The 21,807-nt window shown below is 40.8% G+C and overlaps 2 protein-coding genes across 6 annotated transcripts; one reads left to right on the top strand and one right to left on the bottom strand.

Annotated features, from left to right (window-relative positions):
- The first annotated feature begins 786 nt into the window (after window positions 1-786).
- LOC310862791 (bactericidal permeability-increasing protein-like) lies at window positions 787-10,580 on the top strand. 5 transcript variants are annotated; one of them, XM_083770866.1, is made up of 17 exons: window positions 787-913; window positions 4,252-4,320; window positions 6,140-6,257; window positions 6,366-6,480; window positions 6,618-6,749; window positions 6,832-6,987; window positions 7,148-7,211; window positions 7,871-7,931; window positions 8,035-8,126; window positions 8,254-8,430; window positions 8,515-8,574; window positions 8,657-8,824; window positions 9,054-9,121; window positions 9,212-9,254; window positions 9,489-9,552; window positions 9,645-9,721; window positions 10,191-10,580. In XM_083770866.1, the coding sequence occupies exons 3-17, from the start codon at window positions 6,155-6,157 to the stop codon at window positions 10,230-10,232; spliced, it is 1,422 nt and encodes a 473-aa protein (XP_083626992.1). In that variant the 5' UTR covers window positions 787-913; window positions 4,252-4,320; window positions 6,140-6,154; the 3' UTR covers window positions 10,233-10,580. The 5 variants fall into 5 exon arrangements, with proteins under 5 accessions (XP_083626992.1, XP_083626996.1, XP_083626994.1 ...); XM_083770870.1 differs by having other exon boundaries at window positions 793-870; XM_083770868.1 differs by having other exon boundaries at window positions 818-870; window positions 4,256-4,320.
- Window positions 10,581-10,710: 130 nt separating this feature from the next.
- On the bottom strand, window positions 10,711-19,514 carry cdk5rap1 (CDK5 regulatory subunit associated protein 1). Its single transcript, XM_083772141.1, has 13 exons — window positions 18,999-19,514; window positions 18,813-18,916; window positions 18,701-18,735; window positions 18,416-18,516; window positions 17,743-17,953; window positions 17,391-17,511; window positions 15,633-15,863; window positions 14,449-14,546; window positions 13,773-13,828; window positions 13,057-13,187; window positions 12,396-12,545; window positions 12,040-12,180; window positions 10,711-11,279 (listed from the first exon to the last, which is right to left on the bottom strand). The coding sequence occupies exons 1-13, from the start codon at window positions 19,276-19,278 to the stop codon at window positions 11,166-11,168; spliced, it is 1,773 nt and encodes a 590-aa protein (XP_083628267.1). The 5' UTR covers window positions 19,279-19,514; the 3' UTR covers window positions 10,711-11,165.
- Window positions 19,515-21,807: the final 2,293 nt, after the last annotated feature.

Below are 21,807 nucleotides of genomic sequence, written 5' to 3'. Positions count from 1 at the left end.
TAGACTTTCACCAACACAAAACAGGCTTTGTTTCAGTGATTAGCGGAGTAGTTTTGTTTATTTTCGGTAAAGTTGGACCCCTCGCATAGCAATGGAATTCTTACCCGTGTGCGCAGAGGCATTCCCGTCAGGGAGTTAGTGAGAGACTCGCTATAGGGCACTGGATCAGGGCTAGGGCCTATAGGCGTATTACTTGATTTACAATAAGCCGTTGACAGCATCATTAACCTTTTCATGTTATTTTAATGTGTGTCATAAATTTGGTTACAAAGCTGCTTTTGTTTCTTGTCTTTTGTGTGTAAAATGTATTATTTGTTTTTTGTTATTTTTCGAATAACACCTAGATGGCAGCATTGTACAAAAATAGGTTTTACTCTTATGTATGTACACAAGTACAACCTACAACCTTGAACCTTGAATTGTGTGGGATTGACATGAGTTGTGGTGTTGTGAATTTCTTTTTTAGTAACGGATCCTGTTATGTCATTTCAAATTGGCTGATCTGCGCTATGATGGAGTTAATATGGATGATTTTGTTAGTGGCCCAACTTGTGATAATTAAGTAAAGAAGGGGGGGCCGTCTGAAGCAATTCTTACACCCATTCCAGAAAGCTTTGACATTCCTATCAGTAGGCAAGATAAGAAATAGTTGATGTGAAGGATTGGCTTTGGCGGAACATGGGATTGTTTGTTGTCAGTTGGTGTCTGCACATAGGGAGTGGCTATAAAGAAGAAAATCTTAAAGTAAGAAAGTTTGAGGAAGTAACTGAGGAGCGTGTTGCATTTAAATGTATTAGAAGTGAATGCAACAACGCCTCCACAGGCTCCACTCCGTAGCTGTCATCTGAGACTGTATCACCTGCTTTTGAAGTGAGTCGGAACAAATATTTGACTTGTTCCAGTCTTTTGTGAGGTGTGTGTGTGTGTGTGTGTGTGTGTGTGTGTGTGTGTGTGTGTGTGTGTGTGTGTGTAGATATGTCATTTTGTGTGAGCGTATGTGTTGTACAAAGTCGTTACAATGTATATAAATGGCCTAGAGATGTGGACACTCTTTCTGCAGTCCGTACTCAGTAGTAAAGCTCAAGCTCAAGACTATCTCCTGAAGATGGCCTTGATTTGGTTTTCTTGAAATCATGATCGACATACAGAAGACCATGGGGCTAGATGGTAAAAATGGTAAATGGACTGCATTCATATAGCACCTTTTCTAGTCTTTCCAACCACTTATGTTTTACAGTCTACTTCACCCATCACACACATACCACAACATTGGGGACACTGTTACACATTACGTGTTCTAAGCGGTATACTATACATTCACACATCGATGGCAGAGGCATCAATGCTCATCTGGAGCATTTAGGGGTTCTGAATTTTACTCAAGGACACTTAAACGTGCAGCCAGGGGGATCAAGGGAATCAAACCAGGAAGCTTCCGGCTCCCAGGCAGGCGGCAGCTCTATCTCCTGAGCTACTGCTGCCCAATGGTGTGTACTATATCAGAGTTGTCCTGAGGATAGGGTGTGTCCTCAGGGGTTGAACATCTGAACTAACCAGTAGCCAAGACTATTTTCGAGTGGTGCAACCACTCCAAGGAACAGCAATGTCCGTGTTCAGCTATGTGTGTGCCTATGTATGTGTTGGTTCATGAGCACCAGTATGACTATGACTACCGTACCAGTAGGGGCGCTGTTGTGCCAGAAACAGAGAGAGAGAGAGATAGTATTAGTGCTGCACTGTTGCCTGCTAATGAGAGAGAGAGAGAGAGAGAGAGAGAGAGGAGAGGGGGGAGAGAGAGGGGAGTTCCACCACTCAGTTCACACAGGTGTGATTTTTCCCTCTACTTAGCCGATGCTCCAACATACCCCAAGACTTCTTCCACCATCATCCCCTTCCCCCAAAATGTGAAAATCACAGGTCTCAATGATTACAGACCCGTAGCACAAACACATTGTCATCACATGCTTCAAGCAGGCCATCAAGGAATGTGTGTGTGTGTGTGTGGCTACCAGCCACACACACACACTGACACAACCCCCTGCAATTTGCACATGAGAGTAACAGGTCCACAAGATGATGCAATTGCCATCACATTGCCCAAGACACCTTCACAATTGGATGCCAAGGAGGGAAAATATGTGAGAATACTGTATATTGTTATATTGTAACATTTAATACCGTAGTGGCATGAGTCATGACTGAGAGGGTGCAGAGGGTGGGCAAAGGGTGGGATTCACACTCAAGCTTTAGTGTGAATCCCACCCTTTGCCCACCCTCTGCAGCTGGGTCCTGACTTGTTTGACAGACAGATCCCATGCAATCATAAATGTTGGGGACTCACACTTCTTACCTAACATGTAATGGGCACATCACAAAAGAACCTCAGCCCACTCCTATAGTCCATCTACACCGGCGACTGCATGGTCAAGCAGAGCTCCAACGCTATCATTATGTTCGCAGATGACACAATGGTCTCGGGCCTGATTACCAACAACTACAACATGGCTTAGGCTTATGCAAACAAAATGGTACCAAGAGAATAACCTTGAGCTCAATATTGAGAAAACAAAATAGCTGAGGACTTTAGGAAATGGGGTGTGCCCCATGTATGAAAAGTATATGAAAGTGACCCTGCCAAACAGCCCCAAAGACACACAATACCAGCACTATTTGATACTGATTGCGAAAACTGAATTTAAAGGACAGGGCTTTATTTGGCAATACAGATTTGTCTGCCAGTAAATTCCGACTCCCCCCCATTCTCATGCAGAATGATGAAGTTGGGAATACATGCACCACCCATTGTGCAATTTAAAATACTCCTGAGAACAGTATTGTTGCATTTTCAAAATACAAAACACTTTGAAGTTAATGTTTTCCCCCAAAGAGCTTTGTAGCAATTACATATTTACCAATGTTGGAAGTTTCAATGTGAAAACAAGTTCACACAATGAAATGGGAAGTAAGTGAGTATATTCATTGCATGTTTATACACGTTCCCAGAGGAACTGCTGGGCTACAGTTATGAAACTGCTTGTATTGCCTGACAAGAGTCTGTTTTCCAGCTGACTGAGCTGAGTAACCTACAAATCAGTGGGTGCAGAGGCTGCGGCAGCACCTAAATGGTGCCTTTTTACACCATTGTGTCCTTACTCCTTATTACACTATTGTGTAATAAGGACACTGTATAATTGGACAGGTCAAAATTAAATGTTATCCCCCCCCCCCCCCCCCCATCTAATAAAAATGTTCTTAAAAAAGTTAATGAACATTAAAAAAACGTAATGAACGTTAATTATGTAACATGTCCCAGAGCGTGTAGCGGTGTCATCTTTCACTGCAGATAGACGTCTGAGTAGAGATTGTAAGAGTCTGTATTTCTAAATTACAATATACCGTAATTAAATACATTCATTGGTACTGGTATTCGCATTTTGAGGGGGTATTTGTATACACATTTTAATGTATTTGTACCCAGTATATATTTATATACTGTGTATATCATGTTAAATAGCTCAATAAGTACAATACAAATCACATATAATGTTCAGCCTGTACTAGAGTTCATCCCAGTGTCATGAACACACTGGAATTGGACCAGGGTGCTGAAAGTTAACATTTCACATTTCTATGCAGCTTAAATAATAATAATAATAATAATTTCTCCTTAATGATTAGTAAGGGAATTAATATTCTCTTTTCTGATAGGCAAGTAAAGGCAGAGTTATTGACAGCAACATGCGAGAAGACAAATACACCTAATACTCCAGTATTAGGTGCTATTCTGCTATTTGATGACGTCACTGCAGGGCATGGTCAAGGTCAAGGTCAAAGTCGCCAAGGTATTTAACCAGGTCCCAAATCAGGCGCAGTTGTTGAAGACCAGTGGCAGGAGGGCTGGTGTACGTTTGACGGTTTATTTGTTTATGTATGCTAAAGTATAGGATACTAGCTACAGAGAATAAATAATTTGTGATCAACTCCAGCCACATGTTTTGGACATCAGTTTGTATTGAGCACACATCTGAACTTTAATTCCTGGCCGTCAGCAACCAGACTTGCCAGAAGTATATGTCTTTTGGTGGTACAGTACAACCCTGATTTACAACTAAATTTTGAGTGAAGCGACACACTTGTACGACAAAGTATACTATTACTATTTGTTCCCTATGCACTCTTCCTGATTGAGTATTGAGTAAGTGAATTACAGACCATGTGTCTCTTTTCCCCTTTCACTCTGCCCTCTGTCAGCCAGGGTGACACATTTCCAGCGGAGAATCCTTGTTTGGCCTGCCACAACGCTGCCTATCGCCTTGTTGGGTAAGTACTGAATGCATAAGTGAATAGATGAGCCACCCCCTGAAGACATTTGCCTTTCATACCTGTAATTATAATTTATACCAACCCGGTCTTGATGAACTAGAATTCATGTTGAACTTGTGAGGAGGGAATCTGGCATACGTCTTCTTAAGGAAGATGGCTTATGCTCTTTTACTTTGACTTGAAATGCTCTGGATGCCTGGCAGATAAAAAATGTTGTATCTAGTAGCAATATTGTATAATTTAATAGCCAATATGTGTATTGTGTAATGCCTGTACTTAAGGGGAATGTAGTTCCAGCTCCTACATGCAAGTACTGTACTGGTTTATAGTTTCATAGTCAGGTTTTTTTTTTTTATCAGATCCTAAAAAAGCCTCCGAAATCCTACCTAAGTTATCTGAACAATATGTTGCTATATACTGTATATATATATCGTCTGTCGGTGGAAAAGTCCAAAATTGCTACTTTTCGGGACTCAAATTCAAAAGCATCAAAAGTAGCACAAGCTTGAAATGTGGCACGCTGCTACTTTTGATGCTTTTGTCACATGCTGTATGATCAAGTAGAGAATTCATTTACCAAAAACACAAAAAGTTAGAATATGGAGAGAAGAGTTTCCGCCCGACGACAACAACCCAGAAATGATTCAAACCAAGGCTCCCTGAATAGACAAACGGCTTTCCACAGAGTCCACATGGCAGTCACATGTGAGTGATTTAGGAAGTCAGCGCTGTCTACTAACCTTTTAACTTTATAAAAGCCTCAGTCTGTGATCCTACCATAAACAAAGTGCAGAAACGTTTTAAAAGTGCAGAAGACTTTTAAAAATAAAAATAAATTGGAATATATGTAGGCATATGTAGTTAAAATATGTATTTGTACATGATCTGAATCTGCAAAGGGTTAATTTTCTTCAATATTCAATAACTTTCAGTAAATAAATAAATACATTTTGGATTGTGACTTTAACCCATTCAGGGTGGGAACCCTCTTGGTGTTTTAAGCATTATGTTATACTTTAACTATTGAGAAATAGCAGATCTACAAGCTCATAGTTTGAAAAAACGTGAAAATGTGGTGCGAACGTTTTTAACTCAAAACTTTGCTTCTGGGGGGTCCCTGGAACAACATATTTTCAGATGGGGTCGGTGGCCAATTACATATATTTCTGAAGGTCCTTGACATGAAAAAGGTTGAGAACCACTGTCATAGAAACATGAGGTTTTCAGAAAACGGTCAGGATTTAGAAAACATTTGTAGAATTGTCCTCAGTTCTTAGTGGGTTAAACTCATCTTAATTGAATAAAATGGTCATGTGCCTTTATTATTGACATCTACAACACTCAGTTCTTTCACTGGCCTGGGGTTAGGGAGGGACTGTAGTGTGTAGATATCTTCTAATTTGCTCTTTCGGAGCTCCATACAGCTGCATTGTTTCTGCAAAAGAATTGACAAACTGTAGCCTATATTCAGTCGGTCTCTTAGATTATCTTGGTCAGGGCCAGGGACAATATGTCAGCATAACAAAATAAGACTGCCTGTTCTCTGAAAAGAAGCATTTTATGTGTTCCTCTTTTTTATGAGGAAATTCCCCACACCAGAACAAGGAAGTCACGACCCTTCTCATCATCCCTGCTTGCGGTCATATAAATGAGACAATGGGCCATTGTTTAAGTAGGAACTAATATAAAACTACTGAAAAATGGAACCTTTCATTATCATGTTCCTAAGGCAACAACTAATCACAAAAATCAAAACAAAGATCTAATAATACAAAGCACTGAACTTGAACATTGAAGATCCTTTTGTCCTCTCCAGGTCACAACTGTTGAGATGTTGTCATGGTCATGGTTTGCCCTCTTGGCTTTCATCCCTGTGACCTTGAGCGCCAATGCTGGGGTAAAGGTCAAACTAACAGAGAAAGGTCTTGAATATGGTAAGTCAGAGGAAAGCTCATCCCTATTCAGTCGACATGCTTTGCTGTCTCCAGAGTCATACTTTATACATAATTTTCATCTAACTTTGCATGCTTGGCTGTGGACAGGTAAGAAGATTGGGATGGCATCTCTCGAGCAGAAACTCAAAACTATCAAGGTCCCGGATATATCAGGGACACAGCGAGTGCCTCACATTGGCAAAGTCCAGTACAGTTTGTCAACGTAAGTAAGACACGCAACAAATTCACCACTGCCTTCAAACGTCTCAAAGACTGGTTCTTTAAATGTCAAAAGGTTTAAAGGCATCAGTCATAACTGTCATAACAGAGGCTTCTCCCGTTCTGTATTGTATATTACAGAATGCAAATAGTTAATCTGGGATTACCTAAATCTGTCCTGGGGCTGCTGCCGGGGACAGGTGTCAGCCTGTCAATTGGCAATGCCTTCATCAATCTACATGGAAACTGGAGGGTACGATACTTACGATTCATGTGAGTTGCATTTACTGCCCTCTTAACTTACAATAGTGGTATATTGTTGCAACACCACTGACTTCTCTCTTGCTCACAATAGAAAGGACAGTGGCTCTTTTGACCTGAGTGTGAAGGGACTCACCATCACCACCAGCATTTCTATCAATAGTGACGAGACAGGCAGACCGACGGTCAGCACTGTCAACTGTGAGGCCACTTTAGGTGGCGCTAGCATCAAATTCCATGGTGGAGCCAGGTATAAGCTATGAACATTGAATACTGAATAAGGAAGTGTAATGCCTGATTTATACTTGGTTGTTGGCCATGTTGTGCACCAAAAACTGCAGAATCTTTACAACTTTTGGAAACAAATTTGACTCACCCTAATCCCATAATTGTTTCACTTCCTCTTCCAGCTGGCTATACAATCTCTTCAGCAAATTTATTGACAAGGCCCTACGGAGTGCAATGCAGAAACAGGTGAGACAATAAAGTGGTTATTTCCAAGAAATTTTTGTATGCCTCTTTTTATCCCCCATTAATCAACACTGGAGGTGATCAATATTCATCCTTGCAAAAACAGAACACAATCAAAAGTTATGGGGAATTTCGTTTTAGCCAATATAAAAAAAAATACCACAAAATGATCTGTACCATTTATCATTTCTGATTTTTTTGAGAAATTTAGACCCACCTGAACACCGTTTGCTATCAGTGCTGTTAACCGACAGGGTGCTGATGGAAATTGGGTTACTGTTGGTCAAAGAAGATGATGGATAGATGGACAGAAAAACTGATATGATAGGACATTTTGGGGGTTTACAGGGATTTTACAAGACCCGCCCCCCTAGTAAAGTAAATCATAGTAAAGTAGTACGATATCAATAGTGACAAGATATCTGAACGAGATTCGTTCCAATATTTCATATCAGAAGGAATTGGATAAAATCTCAGACCCCACCTTCTGACAAATAAAAGTTAAGTTTAGCTGGAATCGTCTCATGCGTCTCTTGTTCCTAACTTTAAGAGGACATTCATTACAAATGCTCTGCATCCATTTTCAGAGATTTAACGTTAACAATCAACTTATCACCAGCTGGTAGTTCAGTACTAATATAGAGGTCCTTTTTATTTTGCAGATCTGCCCCCTGGTGGCTGATGCAATATCTGAACTGAACCCTCACCTGAAAACACTAAATGGTAAAATATAAGCTTGCAGAAACGTATTCATAATATAGCGTATGTGGATAAAGAAAGAAATACAAAATGTTTTGTTAATGTTGAACATAATATTACACTGCAGTTCTAGCCAAAGTGGACAATTATGCAGAGATTGAATACTCCATGGTGGCACCACCGGCTATTTCCAACTCTTCTATAGATTTTAGTTTGAAGGTAAGAGCAATCAGAAACTTTCTATCTCTGTGCATTTATCTGATGTCTGGTCAGTGGTTGCAAGATTCAATTTATCCTGTTTCCATCTATCTCTAAGCCCATAATTCCGTCTCTGGTCTCTCTTTAGGGTGAATTCTACAACATTGGACATCATCAGGAGCCTCCATTTTCCCCGAGTGCTTTCTCCATATCTCCCCAAGACAACAACATGCTTTACATTGGTGTGTCATCCTTCACCATCAATTCTGGAGCCTTTGTGTACAACAAAGCCGGAGCGCTCAGTCTGTACATCACAGATGATATGGTGAGCCACCATCCTAATCAAAAATAAATCCATTTTCATGACATCAACTGAATGTCATAAGAGTTCTCAACTCTGTCTCGACAGATTCCGCCGAGCTCTCCCATCAGACTGAACACCAGGACCTTTGGAGCATTCATTCCACAGGTAATAGAATTACAGCTCCCTATCATTTCACTACTTCTTCTCATCAACGTTACATGTACAGTATTGGGATGTCCATTTTCAGATTGCCAAGCGTTTCCCAGGTCTGATGATGAAACTGCTCGTGAAGACAGTGAAGGACCCAATCATGACTTTTGAACCAAATAACATGACACTTCAAGTTACCAGTACGATAACGGCCTACGCCATCCAGCCCAACACAACGCTAGCTCCTTTGTTTATCCTAAACATGGTATGTTGAACCAAACTTCTACTTCTGCTAAGGCTGTTTCGGTGCAGGTACCACAACGGTTTAGTGGGCAACATAGTTTTTTCTCCAGCATTAGTACATAAAGAATGACAGAAGAATGTTAACTGGAAACGAATGTAAAGTACTATAAATATAATTTAACCTACGACACAGATACCCAGCCATCCTGTATTTGAGTGTACTTCTGAAGCTCACCATGTCATCTCTATAGGACGCAAGTGTCAGCACTCAACTGCATGTGACTGGGACGAAACTCGCTGGAGCCGTCACCCTGAACTCGTGAGTTCCTGCGACATGCTTGTTCAAGTTAACGGCACACATTCACAAGTGCACACTTTGAATTTAATTATTTTTATCTCAATTGCACAGGATGGAAATGACACTGGGGATTAGTTATGTGGGTGAATTTCAGGTAAGACACATACAATACTTAGTACTTACACTAAATATCTTCTCCAAAAATAGCCAAACTTCAAACTTACAATGAATCACATAATTTTTTTAGATCTGTTATGTGCCCTCGCCCCCCACTGAATAGGGATGCTATGGTTAAGTGGTAAAAATGAATAATATATGCTCAGATTGTGTGATCTATTCTTCAGGGTTAATTAATCAATCCACTGTTATGTAACTATTATTGTAACAGGTCAAATCCCTTGACAACATCTTTTCAATGGTCCTGAAAGTGGCAGTGATACCGAAGGTTAATGGTGAGTTCTTTGTATGCTAGTCTGTATGTACATGGTGTACCGTGGTCTCGTTCAGTATCATTAACATAAATTTGTTGACATGTCCCTCATAGCTCGCCTAGAAAAGGGATATCCACTTCCTTCCATTGGAAAGATGAACCTTGTGAACACCCAACTTCAAGTCCTAAAGGTATGTGTGGGATCTTTAAAAAGCATGCTTGTGTTTCCGTTTAGTCTTGTCAGTTGTGTTTTTCTTGTCTGTTTCTTCCTTCAATAAAAAAAAAGAAAGGTACTGTATAAGGCCCTAGTAAAATGTAGTGCAGGTTGTAGGTTGGTTAAAATAAAGAGAAGATTATTAAAATAGAATAAGATAAAAATATATATTCTGTTTCTGTGTGTGTGTGTGTGTGTGTGTGTGTGAGGGGGGGGGGGGGTTGTCAGAAACAAACCTACTGTGACTGTCAAATGCACCAAGTGTCAAATGTGAAATGGATTATTATTTTGAGACTTTTTTTGAGTCCTGCTTAGTACAAGTAAAAAACACTACAAAACTTTTGATAATAAAATACTTAAAAAAAAATTGCTTGTGTTCTAAGAATGACATAGTACTTTATGATCAGGGCAGGGACATTAATATCACCGTCTTCCTGTCTCTGCAGGACTACATGCTGATTGGGACAGATGTTGAGTTTACAGAGTGAATGACACACTGGATTCTCCCACACAGTAAAGTCCTCCATGTTCTACTCCAAAGTGGAAAAATCGTAATTTTTCATGTACGTAGTCAAATTTACGTGGAGGATTTTAGTGCAAGGTACATTTTTCCATTGATGTCACAACGATTGAACTATCACAGCCTTTTGTCACCACTCCTCAAAACCCTCGACTGAAAGCCAGTGAACAGCTGAAGTACATTACAATTATTAATTGTATTACAATTGTTGTATGTAATTCATGTAGTTTACATTTTGTATATACAAATATCCTGCAAATATTTTTTTTTCCTGTTTTCATGTAAGAATAAATAAAGCTTGGGTGATTCCTACCAACAGAGGTAGATGCAATGACGATGACCCAAAAATGCACATCCAAAACATAGGGCAGGTGCAGGACAGAAAAAACAGAAAAGAAAATACAGAAAGAAATACAATCCGGACACAGCAAAGCAGCTCCCAAAGCATTTCGCTTCATTAGGCTTATCTTCGTTACTTGCCAAAACAACTGCTTTAGGGGCTGAGAGAAGGAGAAAACCAGGTGCTCACCAGAGACACAAGAGGACAGTATCATACTGTATTATACACAATTTGAGCTTAATCAAATTCCAGAACCAAATTCCAGAACCTTTCAGTATTTTCACAGTTCAATGTGTACACACTCATGGTCAAGACCTGTTGTATAAATAACATTTATTTGTTCTCCATGATCACAGTCATTAAGCTGTATACCAGATTACCAGTTGTCCAACATAGAATGCCACTAAAAAATACTACAAAAGGCCACCGATTTCTAAGCCTCTCAGAGAAGAAAATAGTGTGCAAAAATCCTGTGTCCTCTGTGTATCTCTCATGTCAATCACACACCTTCAAATAGTGTCTGTCTGTGGTCTTGAAGAGGGAACTGGGTCAGCGTCTGTATCAGAGTGAAAGATGCTGATTACACAGACTGGGGTTGTGTCTGGTGGTGGTGTCCCTCAGGGAGCTGTGACACACAGCCTGACCTCTCAGGCTCTGGGAGTTGGCTGATAAGATCTATATCATGGGAAACATTTAGAAGGAAACGGAAGCACAAAATGAAAGGATGATTGAGATAATCAAGGCTAGATTCTGATAATACTAATGATCACTAAATGTATTATTTTGTCACCTTTTTGCAGTTCTTGTTGGGGTATTTGTCACTGTGCATTTTTCACATAAATTATTCGCCCAATCTGCATTTAACAATTTTCACTACTAGGAGTAGTGGGTGCTATTAATACAGCACCCAGGGATGCCATTAGGTGTACTGTAAGTGTCTTGTTCAGGGTAGATGGGGGGTGATTTTATGGCCCTATTATGTTATGGATTTGTTATAAAATAACAAGAATGAAATTCTGTTAGAATGTTATGGTGTTAAAATGCGGTCAGACCATCAGGCTCTGTTTATAATGACATAATGAACTAGGGATATTCCATACAGTTAAATGTTTATAATGACATAATGAACTAGGGATATTCCATACAGTTAAATGTTTATAATGACATAATGAACTAGGGATATTCCATACAGTTAAATGTTTATAATGACATAATGAACTAGGGATATTCCATACAGTTACATTTTCATACAAGTCAAATAAGTTTTACATAGAGTTTGAGCCCATTATGTTGTAAATTAGACTGGTTAAAGAAGTTCCAAAATGAGTGAGACTATTCAACACCAAAAGTGAATGCACCTCTATCAGATGGTAAAATAAAGACTTTAAGAGGTATACAAAAGCACATCCAAACAAAATCAAAAGCTGAGGAATACCTTAACCAGCACATAGTCCCCAGGGTGAATCGGGGCAGTGTGAGAGTCTGCAGGCTTAACAGCTACGTCATCTTTGGGGAAAATCACCTTCACGTTCCCATCACTTCTCCCACATAGCTCCAAGGCAGATCTCTTACTTTCCTGTGCACAAAAAGGAGACATACACACAACAGAATTTACTTTTATCACAGCATTGACTTTTCAAGAAAAAAGCTTTTCCTCACACTTCTGTCTGAGTCACAGGAAGATAATTTCAAATGTGAGCTATGTGGAGTACATTAATTTGTTTATACAAGGGTTAGGGTACTATTTTATCGTGGCCGTCTGACTGGCCAGGTTAGCACTGCAGTACTCACACCCTCCACCAGGACGAGCTGTGTGCTGCCAATGAGGGCAGTGTTAATCTTCGCTGCCTCCTCCCTGAACACACAGATGAGTTCCTCCAACCTGCTCCGCTTCACCTCTGGTGCCACATCGTCCTGTAGCTGATGGAAGGCGTGGGTTTTCTGAGGACAGGAGGTACACAGTAGGAACACAGAGGATTTAAAATATAAAAACTATTTTTAATCTTGATTTTTGTCTATATTTCAAACTACTAGACTAAGACATAACTCAAAGCAGTTGTCCCATCATCATTCTCAGATTCTAATTCATATGACATCATATGGCATTTTTCTGAACTTTATTTAGGATATGCTAATAATTAATATAATATACTAATATGATATATTAATAATTTAGTTCCCACAGTGTTGTATATCACTTTACATTGGTGCTATCCAGTCCAGGGATTAAAGCAAAAAGTTCCAATCTGTGATTTGTTAAACAAATTGCACTTGGCAACATAATATCCCGAATCTGGTGTTCAGACATTTTACACATTGTGTGAAGAGTAGGAAAAATGGGAGTCCTGCACACTGTCTTCACTTATAATACTCTTCCAGTTCATTGCTCCGACACACCTGTCCCTCCGTAGGTTCGCAAAAGGACCTTTTAGGAGTTAATAGGAGTACTGACCTTTCTCATGCTGTAGGCAAAAAGGAAACCCACATTGTAGCCCACTTGTCTGATCAATGAGAGTGTCAATTGGTGGTCATCCTCCGTCTCCCCACAGAATCCTGCGATGAAGTCACTGCTCAGGCACACGTCTGAGACACAATAACAGCAGGTTATACATCCATGGCTGACCATCATAACTCAACCTTATTTTCTGTTGTGTGGGATTATTTTAATGGAAGATGAAGATAAAGTTTGGATATATGACTACAGTACATAAAACATGGGGTGGCGTCTTGGTAAGAACTTAAATGTTGGTAGCGAATTACAGCATGAATTGCTACCTGCAGAAAGAATGACATTTTTCAAAGTCATTACCTGAAAGAAACAAGGAGACATAACCTAAAGCAACTGTATTACATATTACCTTTGATAATGTCAATCAAATTAATGAATTAAGTAACTGGATTAGACACCTAGATGCATCACCATCTATATAATTGTAGATCAGACATCGCTGCAAATACCTCTAAACCAGCACCACAAACACAAACTGTTGCACCGTCTACCACACAAACTATTTCCTCCCTCATTCCTCAGGAATGGTTATTGTGAGAAATATACCGGTGAAAGTTTATATTCAATTGAAAAAGTTTCATAGTATGACTTTGAAAACAGAACATTTCCTATTGCAATGCGGAACATTCAGTACATCTTGAACAAATTGTGCTCCCTACCTGGAATAATGGTCTTGATGTTCTCCACAAGTTCAAGATAGCTCTCTCTTGTATAGCTGTAAATTGTACAAAGACAGTTGTGTATGAAGAGACGTGATGAGTGTAGACATGTTATGGACCGCTTCAACAAAATTCCAAAGTAACCCTAAGCCCTGTATACTAATTATCATATGACCAGTAGCAAAAATAATAGCCGTTCTACAAGCTCTGAACACATTGCAATTTGCACTGTGACACATTGTGAGCTTATAGATTTAAACATTTTGACATGCCCAAAATAGGGATGCGAGGAGTGATTCATTTTTATTATATTAGTTTTTATTAGGTTTTTTATAGACATGACAAACAAAACAAGACATACATAACAACAACATATACACCAGACTATAATGCATATAAAATGTATCAGCCTATCGTAATGTATATAAATAATAAATACATGAAACATAACAAAAAAAGAAATATAGCAAAGAAGGTTACACAGTGGAGTCGAGATGAGCCGTAATAGGGCCCCATATACTGTATATAATGTTGCCAGACTGTCCTGCCCGTTTCACCGCAGCCTCGACCAGGTGTATCAGCGATACAAATTCGTTAAGCCATTTAGTGAAACCAGGTACAATAGGAGTCTTCCACTCAGTTTAAATAATTAGAGTGATTAATTGAGTCATCTTACCCACGGCGCATAGAATTTAGGACCTTGCTGCTACCACTCTGGGCTGGAAGGTGGAGCTGCTTGCAGATGTTCCCTCTCTCTTCAATTAGCTGCAAAACCTGCAAATACACAAGCCAGGATGAAAACACTAATAGATCACCTAATAAACCAGGTGAACATACTATTCTAGTATATACAATACTAACTATTACTATAGTGTATCTGACGCTGGGCTTTGATCGCTGAGGTTTTGCTCGCTGTGTGTGAAAGGAGCTGCGAGAAGATCCAGAGCCGCTAAAAGCGCTCGCCGACGCCTTCCCGACCGTTTCTGAATATCTAGCAGGTTTGATATTTGGCTGTCTCGCCGACTGGACATCATACAGTATGAAATGAGTTGCGACCGCACACCGACTCACCGAGAAGGCCATATTTCAGCCAATGAGGGCACAGGACAACTGTGCTCACTGTCTGTCTGTATCTATCAGAATATAATATATATAACCTTTATTCCTTGGGTAAATCCCTGTGTCGTACATATTGGTAGCAATATTAGCCCAATGTTGCTGTTAAATAGTCTATAAAACCAATGCATTTCACTTGGAATAATGCTGATAAAACCGCATCGGAATAAACAGTGCCGAGCAAACGTTTGGACCTTGTGCGCTGTGTGTGTGTGTGTGTTTGTACACTCGCATACACCGAGATGAAAATCAAGATTTAATGTCCTGTCTCGCTATAGCGCACGTAGTTATACGCTATCATGAACGTTTCTCCCTGTGTAGCCTGGCTATTCCTGTGTGTGTGATGTGCACGCAGAGAGAGAGGCATCCTGTGTCGGTCTCGCACTTGTATCACGGCATCCTGCACGTGCGTGAGATGAATTTGAATAAAAAACAAATGATGTAGCCTATGTATCGGGTCTGGATCGCATCTTGGTGAACTCTTGCAGTGTGTGATGCCTAGTCGGCTATCAATCATTTATAAAGCCACACAGATATAATGACAGTCGATAAAAATAAAAAAAAGACTCATGTAGTGTGAAATACATCACCCTTTGGTCATAATCTTTCCCTTTCATGAGCACCGGTCATTTGAGAGAAGGATACCAGTAGCGCTCTTTTAACTTCTCTATTCTACATATGCACATTCATAGACCAAAAAACGTTTCCTCAGTTTAATTTGGTTTTAGTGTCAGTGTAACACACCTCATCTGGGAAATCTTTGGGATGAGGGGAGGTGAATCTGATCCTCATATCAGGATCAATGTTCGACACCCGGTCTAGCAGGTCAACGAAGCGCAGGCCTCCCTTCTTGGCGCGGTAGATAGTCCTGAAACCATGGCTGAGCTGAGTTGAGTCGGCGCTGCAGAACTGCTCCTCTGAAGTGTCCCTGTAGCTGTTTACATTCTGACCCAACAATGTCACCTCTTTCACACCCTGGGAAGTAAAAGAGTAAAGGATAATGTCTACAATTGAATGGGCAAATATACAGCACATACAGTACAGCAGCCAGCAGGTGATTACCAATATCCTTGTTTCTCCTTGGCATTGATATCTCACTGTCAACGATTAATTGTGCTGCCTGACAGGGACACCAAGTTATTGAAGTTATCTCCTCCTGCCATTTAAGAAATATGCTCCTCCCTCATTGCTCAGGACGTGCTCTGGCTGTAGGAAAATGAGTGCACCCAGCTGTTCACATCCACTTATCCAATCACACACTCATTTAATTCTCAGACCGCTCTATTTCTTTCTTTTCAAATTCTTTTTATTGTAATTTCAATAATACAAATCTCAGAGATCACAGGGCAGACTTACAGTAATGAAAATACTATTATTGCATGCCCCTTCAAGACAAAAGAAAAGAGAAAAAAACATTTTCACCCCTTCAAGTCCCAATTTAGTAAAGCCAATACCCAATTCCCCAGCCTCTCTACGAGTACTCCATCTCAAACTCCATCTCATCCATGCCAAACTTTGCACACACACTCCCTGGATGCCAACGACGAACCTCTGCCCCAAATATTCCTCAACGGCCTGTTATAGCACCACCATGAGGCCACAACCTGACCTGCCCTGGTGGAGACCTGTGCCGATTGGCACTTTATTAATTACTAAATTTGACTTATCCAATCTGACTGTGAGATGGAGGATGACTGATTTAAGCAGTCCCACCTGGCCTGAGTCAAACTAGAACTGGACTCAGAGCTGGGCGTGGCTGCGCACCTGTTGTGCATGGACTTGGTCAAGGCACAACAGGATAAATCAGTCATCTCCACAAACACTCAGGAAAGAGCTTCTGTCCGGACAGTGGAGAGCTATCTGCTTTCCTGTGTAAAGTGTTATACTGTATGTTGTGTTATTCCTTGCACATGGAGGAATAAAACTGTCTACTTTAGAAAGCTGCCCTGTGTTGTGTCCTTCCTTGCCCTGGTTAGTGACTAGTCGGTCACACTGACCTTTTATTTTTACTGCACAATTAACCCATTCTGACCTGAGATCAGATTCATACGAGGTTTCCGCCGGACAGACACTGGTCTGATTAACCCATTCTGACCTGAGATCAGATTATAAAAATGTCACTCGGTGGCGCGATATGAGCTTGTAGATCTGCTATTTTTAAATAGCTAAAGCATAACATGATGCTGACACCAAAATGGGTGCCCGGTCAGAATGGGTTAAAGCCCTTTCGCTTGGGGTCTCTGGAAAATATAATAGATAAAAATGTTATTTCATTGATTAGCTAAATCTAACATACTGTTCTCTATTTATTTTATTGGCAAGCACTCACAATCCAGTTTGTGAGTGCTTGTCATAAATAAGAGCATGGAAACACTCCCAGCAAGTGCACAGTGGTATCCAGAGAACTGCTGTGCACTGTTTGTATCCTGTCATAAAAAGGCACTGAAGTTGCTCTGAAGAACAGTACCTGCTCAATTCCTAAAATGTAAAAGCAAAACTCACCTGTTCAGATAGGACCCGGATTTCTTCAAGGATGGAGATAACAGGTCGACTCCTCTCTCTCCCACGGGTGAAGGGAACGATGCAGTAACTGCACATGTTGTCACACCCACGCATGATAGACCTAACAGAGGTAGGAAAAGAAAACTGTCAGTGTTACTGAAGTGGCTGTAAAATACACACTTTTTATACCTCATAGACTATACTTAGTATGTAAATCAACTTGAATTGCGTTAGTCACGGTTAGTGCATGAAATGTGCTTTACAAACAAACTTGTCTTGCATTACTGTGTTGATAATGTGGACCTACAAAAATCCCTGTTGGGCTCTAAAGTGTCCTTTAGAGTCGACTCACACAAAAGCGCTGTAGCCGTGAGGGGTGTGGTGGACAGGCATGATGTCAGCATAGGTCTCTTCTAGTGACAGGAGCACGTTGCTGGCCTGTTGCCCCCCGCCAGCTACAGCCAAGAGGCGGGGAAGGTCTCGATATGCATCTGGACCGGCCAGAACATCCACCAGCTTCTCTCTCTCCAGAAGCTCCGTCTTCAGCCTCTCAGCCATGCAACCTGGACAACACAAGCACACATGATCATTACAGCCATGCAACCTGGACAACACAAGCACACATGATCATTACAGCCATAGTAATGATCATTAGTACCATAGTAATGATCGGGGGCAGCGGTGTCCTAAAAGTTAGAGGAACGCACTTGTTGCCAGAAGGTTTCTGGTTTGATTCCTCCAACACTGCTGAAGCGAGGCACTGAACCCCCAACCCCCAACTGCACCCAGTGGGACTACTCAAGACTATGGTTGTGGTCAGCTCTCAGGTTTTAGCGTGTGTGTGTGTGTGTGTGTGTGTGTGTGTGTGTGTGTGTGTGTGTGTCTGTCTGTCTGTCTGTCTGTATGTGCAGGGCCTTGTTAAGAATGAGCACTTGTGCTCAGCTATTACCCTCTGTAAATAAAAAATGAAAAAGTAAGACTGTAATAAACAAGGTCACATAAACAGTACGGTCACAGTAACTTACCTAAAATCCCAATTTTCATTGGTGTTTGAGTCTTTAAACGTTTCTTCTTCATCGCTGTGAGTTGCTGTAGTCTGTTCCAAATTGTTTGTTCAGCTTTCTCTCTGTAAAGTGTAGCATATGGCAGTGTGCTTTTGTTATTTTCAATGAAAACTCCAGTGTAGTTGGGTTTCCCGTTAAGAATTACATTGCGGAATCCTTTGAAAACACACTAAAAAGTGGAAAATGTTTTATCAATTGTTTGAGATTTTCACCAGATATGGGTTCATGTTTTCACCCTACCCTTACCTTATAGAGCATGTTACAAGAAGCACAACATCTGCCTGTAAACACAAGGAAGATTTAGACACAACAAACTTCAGAAATTAGTAATGTAAAATGTTAACGCATTTTCACATACCTCTGAAAGTTCATTAGTCCGTTGATATCCCTTCTTCTGTAGTATGGACCAGGCTATCTCGGTGTCATTGACATTCATTTGACAGCCATACGTTTCAAAGCATACTGTAATAATAAAAAAAGTGCTTAGTATTTATAGCTAAAAAAGTTGATGATAAACAAAATGAGACTGAGTGTGCATACTAACCTTTCCTTGCATTCCCCAGCTCTGAATCTTCAGACAGATAGGCGTGTTTGTCTGAGCTCCTCTCATTGTCAACAGGGGTTTTATTAATAGACACTCCTTTCACAAAGTCTTCAAACCTTGGACCTGAGACTAGCCGAGTCTTGAATTTGTCCACCCTCCTGTTCGGTCTTAATCCAATATTATTAGAGGATTTACAGCAATAATGGTCTTGTATACAGCGTATAGGTGACCGTTTATGTGAGTTCTGAAGCAAAGGTCTAAGATTCCTAATGTATTCCATATTAATAGCTTGTCCTTTCAACGTAGTTGTGATAGTTGGCTATCATTCACAACTAATCTCCCAACCCAATTGTATGCTCCCAACCTTATTTTAATAATAATAACAATTGGTCATACTAGTGCTTAGTTCAGTCGCCATTAAAATAGAAGAAGTAGTTTCAAGATTAAACTATTTGTTCCATTAGTACTATGATATCGAATATAATTTACTGTGTGGGAGTAAATTCTCCAATCCAATGTTGTGTAGAGGGTGGATGTCAATGGCGTCCGTCAGCCAAAAGATTCCGCGCGGTGTCCGTCGTAAAAGCCTTCCTCCATGAATGGTTCCAGCCTGATAAAAAATGCTCAGAGTCAGGTTGGTAGAATACGGTAACTGGAAAAGTGGGCACTGACTGGGCAGCTAAACATGTGGACATTTCGATGTTTAATTGTCTATTTTTCCCTAAATGTAATAATAATTAGTAGTAGCCTACAAATGATTTGAACATAAATTAGCCCTTCAACTTCTTGTTTATGTTTGGCTATCCACAGGTTTTGTAGCAATTAGCCTACTAGATGTTACGATTAATTACTGTTATGATTCTTATCTAAGTACTCGGACCCTCGTCTGGTTCTGGTGTGTGACGACCCGGTTGACATTTCCACGGTTCGGACAGACGGACATACGGGCAGGCCTGCTCGGGAGAACGAGATTAACATGACACGGAGACTGAGTCACATCAATTCATTCACAAGGTTTATTACACTTACAGGATCATATATAGCTTGGATACTTCATGTCCTACTGACGTCACTGACTAGACATCACAATCACTGCCTGCAGCACGCGGCCTTCAGCGTGCCCCTAACAGTTCAGGCAGTGCATCATACATATAAGTACATTGCATATTCACGTACAAGTACCAAGTATCATTACACAGCATGTTGGATAATATTACAACAATAGAGATATTAGGCCTTACATGTCAAATGTTCAAATCATGTCTATTAATATTTTACATCAGACCAAAATTTCCAAATGTATAAACTTTGAGGTGCAACACTGTCACTCTTCCTGTATCCGGCCTAGCTATAGTATTAGGACATACAGATTATACAGTAGGCCTATTATATCCTTTCTTAAGATAACCATTAAGAAATTAGAAACAATGCTCACTATTAAATAGGCTACTGCTTAAAAAGGAAAGGTCTGTTATTCAAAGGCAAGGACCTTCTTCTGCAGTGGTGTCCGATTAGAAGTTAGAACTTAAACCGAGATGTCTGTGTGGTTGAGAAGATGGTCTTAAGGAAGCTAGTAAAGGTATCTGGGTAGACTAGGTTGTAAGGCCAGATACCTTGGCTCGTATATGGGTTGAGGGGTGCTTGATCGTGATCTTCTGCTGAAGGTCAAAGGTCTTGAAGGTAGAGTCAAGTGAAGAAGTCTATGTCCCCTAGTGTGTCAAAAAGAGTGCGTTGGTTGGAATCTGTTATAGTAGCGGAGGTCTGCTGCTGGTCGAGTCATCCTGGTGATGTCAGAGTGATGTGTGTCGTCTTCTCTATGTATGGAGATCCAGATGATGCTTGTCAGTATTAGTATAACACGCAGCAAAGGTCGTCGGGATCGGGAGTTGAACCCGCAACACGTTGTTAGGCTTAGCAGCCTACAGGTGCCTGGGCCACTACAGTCATGGAACACCATTCTAACAAAAGATATCCCTCAGTTGTTGTTTTTGTGGTAAGCAGTATAGGCTATAATACATACCAGTATACGACGCCCTGAGGGCAAGAAGTGCACGCATCCGCCTGGGTGACGGCAGACTGCTGGGCGAGCACTGGCACTTTGGCATGGGGGGGTCAGATCAACATATGGAATGAATTCTGTACTGGCCATATATGGAGCGTGGCTTGAGTGTACAGGGTTTGATTAGGTCAAATCAACATAATGGAATGTCAGAACAGGTCAGCTCCATATATGGAGATCAAAGGGTGGCAGTGTAGTGTCTTGAGTGTACAGTGTTTGATGAGGTCAGATCAACATAAGGAATGTCAGAGCAGGTCAGCTCCATATATGGAGATATAAGGGTGGCAGTGGGGGCAGTGTCTTGAGTGTACATGGTTTGATGAGGGCCCAGGTAAGGCCGGGCCTTAACTTTCGGGCCTGTTGAGAACTCTAGTTTTCGCCGGCTGCCGGGCGCGGCTGCACTAATAACTTTGGGGCGGGCAGTCAAAAGGGAGATACCGGTATGCAGATTTAGGTGATAATCCAGTCTTCTACATGTATGGCTGTCCAGGGTTAGATGAGATCAGTGTCGTAATCTTCATATATGGAGACGGCCATATGGTGGCATGACGTGTCACGTGGCGTGACCATATATGGAGGCATGATGTCATGAGGCGTGACCATATATGGAGGCGTGACCGACCGAACGACTGACAGGTTTTGCAAGTTTTCATAGTAATCTGCGACCTTCAGTCGCAATAATATTAAAATGTAGATATTGGGTTTTTTTGTGATGTCAATAATTCAATGATTAGGTGGGTGATCAGTAGG

Source organism: Protomyctophum parallelum, assembly GCF_964188405.1.
Source record: "Protomyctophum parallelum genome assembly, chromosome: 8".
NCBI classification, from domain to species: domain Eukaryota; kingdom Metazoa; phylum Chordata; class Actinopteri; order Myctophiformes; family Myctophidae; genus Protomyctophum; species Protomyctophum parallelum.
Note: the sequence above shows the minus strand (reverse complement) of the source record. Positions and strands in the feature narration are given on the sequence as shown.